This window comes from Quercus lobata, chromosome 10 (assembly GCF_001633185.2).
Source record: "Quercus lobata isolate SW786 chromosome 10, ValleyOak3.0 Primary Assembly, whole genome shotgun sequence".
Taxonomy (NCBI): Eukaryota; Viridiplantae; Streptophyta; class Magnoliopsida; order Fagales; family Fagaceae; genus Quercus; species Quercus lobata.
In genome coordinates this window covers 65429315-65435474 of record NC_044913.1, presented here as the reverse complement: position 1 = coordinate 65435474, position 6160 = coordinate 65429315, and the positions used below count along the sequence as shown (strand labels likewise).

Here is a 6160-nt window from a genome sequence, read left to right as displayed (position 1 = left end):
TAGTTTTTTATATTTTTTTCTCTCTCTCCTCACTCTTGCCTTATCAGACCCTCTCTCACTCACTCATCAATGCCAAGAAGAAGAAGAAGCAGCCGACCATCACAACAACCCAGCACCGCTAACCGCTAAGCACCACCACTGCTACACAGTACTGCCAACCACCACCACTGCAACCCAACACCGGCAACCACCACCACAACAACATGGACACACCAAATCTAGATCCAAATTCATCAAACCCATATACAAATTCATATAAATAATCAAACCAAAATTGAAAAAAGAAGAAGGAGAAGAAGAAGAAAGAAAGAAGAAGAAGAAGATGCCAAAATCACCATTTTCTCCACCCAAAATTTTTGCCTTCTCCGCCCAAAATCCTTGCCTTAATCAAACCCAACCCAAGATCATCATCTATGATAAAAGTATAAAACCCACACTGTAAAAGAAGAAGAGGAAAGAAAATGATTCTCAAAAAAAAAAAAAAAAGAAGAGAAGAAAGAGGGGCGGAGATAGAGATAAGAATAAGAAAAAGAAGAAGGGGAAAGGGATTGTATTCAGATAAAGAAGAAGGGTTGGTGGGGTTAGGTGGGAAATAATAAAAAAAAAGTAAGGAAAATATTATTTTAATAAAAATGTGTGTATAATAGATAAACTGATGTGGGTGTTTTGTAAAAATGATAGTGTAAAATAGAAAAAGTAAGTATTTTGTGTAAAATAGACGGAATCTTTTAGACACACTGATGTGGTTGCTCTAAGATTCACCCACAAACAAACAAAAAAAAAAAAAAAAAAAACCCTTGAAGGCCCAAACTTAACGCCCAGTCCAGGGAGGGTCCAGGCAGCCATAATGATAAACTGATAAGTGATAAACAAAGTTACAAAACCAGCCAGGGAGGGCCCAAATCAACAAAGTTATCTTAAGTTCTTAACAAATAAAATGGAGTGCCCTGTGCCCTGGGCCCAAATATTTATAATTTTATACCTGATTCCTGAACCTCAGAACCTGATACGGTGAGGTGAGCAGTTGGGACTTGAGAGAGGCGGAGAGCAGAGAATCAGAGAGAGGCTGAGGCGGTCCAGCTGGAGACTGAACAGTGGAGACTGGAGACTAGAGAGAGGCGGAGAGCACAGACTAGAGTGAAAGGTAAAATTTTTAGGGTTTTGAGTGGATTTATTTGTTTTGATTTGTGATTGTTTTGTGGTTAATCTCTTAGACCGGATTTGTAGTTTATCTGTTTGTTTTTTGGTCAATGATTTTGTTTAGAACCAATGTTTAATAGGATTTACCAAAAATTTTGTTTTTTTGGTTAAAAGGATGTGCCAGATTATTTTTGTAATTCATTTGAAACTAAATCCTCTACTACCCGGTTCTTTTCTAAAATTTTGGGGCCCCCTTTCACTTGGGGGCCTTAGGCAATTGCCTAACTCGCCTAAGGGAAGGGCCGGCCCTGATTCAAAATCATCTAGATCTTGGCGTTTCAGAACCATAATGCGACTGTCTGTGAGTTCCAGTGAAGTCTTATTTGAAAAGAAAATGTTGATTCGAGAAGTCTGATGTTTTTTTATTTTTTATTTTTTTTACCTTGGGCTATTGGTTAATTATGGTTGAGTTCACATCAAGAGATAAATTTAAAAAGAAAACGGAATCAAATCCATGAAAGCTAATTCCATGTGTGTGAGACCCTTAATTGTGCATCAAGGAGCATAATAATGTAGCCAGTACTTTGATTGGGATGCTTGATTTTACTATTTTAGCAATTTCTGTGGTGTTTATGTTTGCTATTTTATACTAAACAAGGCTTTGTCCTCAAATGTCTGGGACTTTAAGCAAATTTCTTACTATTGACTAATGGTGATATTTAACCATGGCATAGAAAGTGAATTATGCTCCATGCAATTTTTATAAAATATCTTCTATCTCACTTGTTGGTAATCTATGTGCTTTTTCTTTTTCTTTTTTCTCCCCTTTTGTTACTTGGATGAATTAGTCTATATGCCTATTTTTACCTTGAAGAGAGAGTTTTATGCTTAAGCCTTCTGATTGCATTCCCTACTTTGGCTTTCCCATTTCTTTTGGTTATCGTTGTTGTAGCTTGCATCTTTTATTTTATATATACAGAAGGATATTGAAGTAGTGCTTAGAGATTACCATGGACTGTGTAGATCAAAGGTGAAGACATGAATGCATTCAACGCTTACAAAGCCTGTGCCCCAATTGCATGGAGCCCTAACCTATATATAACTTTGGTGAGGGGAATTCCAGGGACAAGGAGACTTCACCGGCGCACTTTAGAGGCATTGCGACTGCGCAAGTGCAACCGAACTGTCATGCGATGGAATACTCCTACTGTCAGGGGAATGCTCCAACAGGTTTCAATATTACACTGAATTCATCCTTTGCTTGAAATTGTGTATCTATACTTGTTCTGATTAGTAATTTTATAAACCAATCAGGTCAAGAGATTGATAGTGATTGAGACGGAAGAGATGTACAAGGCTCGCAAACAAAAGGAGGCAAACCACCAAGCTTTACGTCCCCCATTGGTCATAAATCACCTACCTGCTTCAGCAAGTGATTCTTCTTAAGGGTCTATGCATTTTTTTCAGTGGTCAGCTCTAAGCTTTTTATATGTGGATTTGTTGTTAAGTAGACAGTTTTTCCAGAATCGTTGCCAATTCAGTAATCTTGATGCTTTGTCTAGTTTACTAATGTATCAATGGACCCAGTTGTTTATTAATTTCTATATTTTTTTTGAGTCTTGTGATTCTCAGCTGGAAACATTATCAGGTTAGAAGTTGCTCTATGGAGAAATCCTACAACCTAGTACCCTTTTAATTTATATCTGCAATTTAGTGAATGGTTTCTTTTGATGAGTCCCTGATTGGCAGAGGTAGTTAATTAAGAATGTTCATGAACATTGAGAACGCACATTAATGTGACATTTTCATAAATCAAAAAATATTTAATAGGGATCAAATGACCAATTACCATGTGATGATTTATGAGGATGAAACACATTGATTTTACAATATCTGGGACCAAGTAGTACTACAAGTCCCTTGAAAGCATACATACATGCTAGGGTCCCTTGAAAGCATACATACATGCTAGGGTACCTCCATTGCCTAAATACTCACCTTCTCTTCTGTTTTATCAACTGTAAGACCATTTAAAGTCTTAAGCTCCTTTTCCCCATTGTCACAAGTGCTGATATGCTGCTTCTCTTTGTATTGGTGTCTCATTGCAAAGGTCAGAAAAACTAAGAAATTCAGTAATCCGAGCACTGCAAGCAGCCAGTAAAAGTTGTCTACCTTTCCCATATTTAAATCGCTCTTGTTGGTCACTTTTTCCACAATAGACACCAACAAACTGCTAACAAAGAAACCCATGGAGATGGTGCTTAGGAAAAGCCCTGTGCTCATGGATTTCATCCTCTCTGGTGCCTCTCTGATGAAAAATTCAAGCTGTCCAACATAGACAAAAGCTTCTCCAGCACCCACTAGAAAGTACTAGCCAGAAAGCACGTATTTTGTGATTCTGTTGAACTGCAATTTCCCTCCTTTGTTTCTCAATAACTGCACCAGCAACCATAGCTGCTATTGAGAAAATGAGCCCAATCCCAATCCTTTGAAGGCTTGTTATTCCTTGGACTTTGTGGGTGATTTTTCGAGCAAGAGGGACAAAGAGTTTCTCATTTAGGGAAGTAACTAAAACTAGTCTCACATGGAGAAGGTGACTCTTTTTCAAAGAAGTCACACACTGGACCCTACCATACCCTAAACTCCTTATCCTAACCCTCACACCAACAAGTATTCACATCCACTCAACCATATCTCCACATAACCAAACATTGTTGTTGATCATTTTAATTTTAAATTGTTATTTTAATAAATTAATGAATAATAAATTGGTAAATTTAATAAAAAGATATGAGATTTTAATATGGTAAGTGAGGAGATAGTATATTATCAAATGTAGAATCCTTCATTGATAAGAAGAGAGAATCATTATTAATTTGTAAATGTGAAAATTGGGCCCAACTGTAATAATATAAACGAAAATGGACATATCCAGAGAATTTCTAAGTAAAGAGAGGTGTTCTTTCAGTGGAGTTTTGGACTCGACAAGAGAAGGTTTGTTGCACTAGACTTGAATCGTGCCAACCGTAAAGAGCTTAAATCTACATAAATAAATAAAAAAGTGAAATACATGTTATTCTATTTCTCTGGTATTTTTATTGTATTCACCAATGGGTTCAAACCTAATAACCCTAATCTTATACCTTTCTTTTAACATACTTGACATCCCTTAATAACATCAAACCCATACTGTGTTCTTATCATCAATGCAACAATGATATGACCTTCATCATTTCTAACGACAACACCTATGTTCGCTGCTTGGTGGGCAAGTGGCAATTTAAATATAAATGTTTCCATTTATAAATATGAAGAAACATTGAGGAAGACAAAACCTAACAATTAATACGAATTAAATTAAAATCGTTGAGGATTTGATACAACATAGTAGGGCACCACCTTAACATAAAAGCTTTTGTCAATATATTTAAAAACAACAATATTGTATAACCCCTCACGATTTTTAATTTTTACCTAATATGGATCAGTCTATTCGTACCGGATAGACTAATCTCAAATAACACCTTAGTAGTGTACGAGATGCTGAATAGATTGAGGAATAGAAGACAGGGCAAGGTTGGCCACATGGCGATCAAGCTCGACATCAATAAAGCATACGACCGAGTCGAATGGGAGTTTTTGCGCAAGATAATGCTCAAAATGGGGTTCTCAGACAGGTGGGTAAATCTAGCCATGCAAGGTGTATCCTTAGCAAGCTATTCGATACTCATCAATAGAGAGCATCGAGGTTTTATCCATCTGACACGAGGAATAAAATAGGGTGACCTGCTATCACCATATTTATTCCTGTTTTGTGTGGAGGGGCTTTTAGGGATGCTCCACAAGTCCATTGAAGCACAACACACACAGGGCATCATGTCTTACCAAAACAGAGTTACAATCTCTCACTTACTTTTCACCGACGATAACCTACTCTTCTGCCCAGCCACCTCGACCGAATGTCGTCTTCTACTCCACATACTAGGCACATATGAGAGAGCTTCTAGCCAAGCCATAAATTGGCAGAAAGCAGCATTATTCTTCAAACCAAATATAGATAAGAGTGATACAACACTGAATTTGAGAAATACTTAGGCTTGCCGATGGTGGGAGGAAAGAATAAGGTGAATATGTTCAAAGAATTGAGAGAGAGAACAACTAAGTGAGTCACCGGATGGAAAGCAGGGAGAGAGGTCCTCATCATATCCGTTGTGCAAGCCATATCAACGTATTCAATGAGCCTCTTCAAACTACCGAAGAATCTTTGCAATGATATTAACTCTATTATTGCGAAATATTGGTGGGGACAAACAAGTGACGAGAAGAAAGTACATTGGATAAACTGGAAAAGGTTGTGTGACCTGAAGAAAAAAGGGGGGATGGGTTTTCGGGATATAAACGCTGTTCATGTTAGAATGTAATTTGTAATTGTCAAAGTGGGCCCCTAAGTATAATCTAGATATCAACAAATGAAGAATCTAGCAATAGCAAAATTGAACAAGGAAACAAGTGGACACCTCATGGACAAGTGTCAATCAATGAGAAATGAACCATACTTCTGCAGTATTCTTGAAGCTTGTAGTTATCCTAAACTCCTAACACATCTATATATAGATGTGAGTTGTAAAATGAAGTATGTAACATTCGGAAAAAGAACAATGAAATATTTATGCTGCAATACTCTGTTTTTCCTTCATAACTAGCATAACAGTAACATCTCTACAAAAGTTAAAAACTAAATTCTACTCCTAGCCATATAATTAAGAACTTGCACCCAACAATTTTGATATCAAAGCAAGTTGCCAGCCCCTTTTGTCCTAAAACTATAAACCAAACATACACAAACCATAAACCCTGGCAACAAGTACAAGTATAGCCACCTTCAACTATGCCCAAAACATTGTTCCCATCTTCATTCTTCACCAGTGAAAGCTATGATTTTTGGAGCACACAAATGAAGACAATCTTCATCTCACAAGACTTGTGGGATTTAATTGAAGAAGGCTATGAACAGCCAGAA

At 37.1% G+C, this 6160-nt stretch overlaps 1 protein-coding gene across 1 annotated transcript; it reads left to right on the top strand.

Annotated features, from left to right (window-relative positions):
* Positions 1 to 923: 923 nt before the first annotated feature.
* On the top strand, positions 924 to 2866 carry LOC115962819 (50S ribosomal protein L30-like). Its single transcript, XM_031081691.1, has 3 exons — positions 924 to 1144; positions 2164 to 2370; positions 2455 to 2866. Exons 2-3 carry the CDS (start codon positions 2179 to 2181, stop codon positions 2584 to 2586), a joined length of 324 nt encoding a protein of 107 aa, XP_030937551.1. The 5' UTR covers positions 924 to 1144; positions 2164 to 2178; the 3' UTR covers positions 2587 to 2866.
* Positions 2867 to 6160: the final 3294 nt, after the last annotated feature.

Bases quoted from the DNA above. Each gene is read 5' to 3' on its own strand.
- LOC115962819 (XM_031081691.1), top strand. From the start codon at position 2,179: ATGAATGCATTCAACGCTTACAAAGCCTGTGCCCCAATTGCATGGAGC. The intron at 2,371-2,454 runs GTTTCAATATTA...TAAACCAATCAG, and splicing joins TCAGGGGAATGCTCCAACAG to GTCAAGAGATTGATAGTGAT.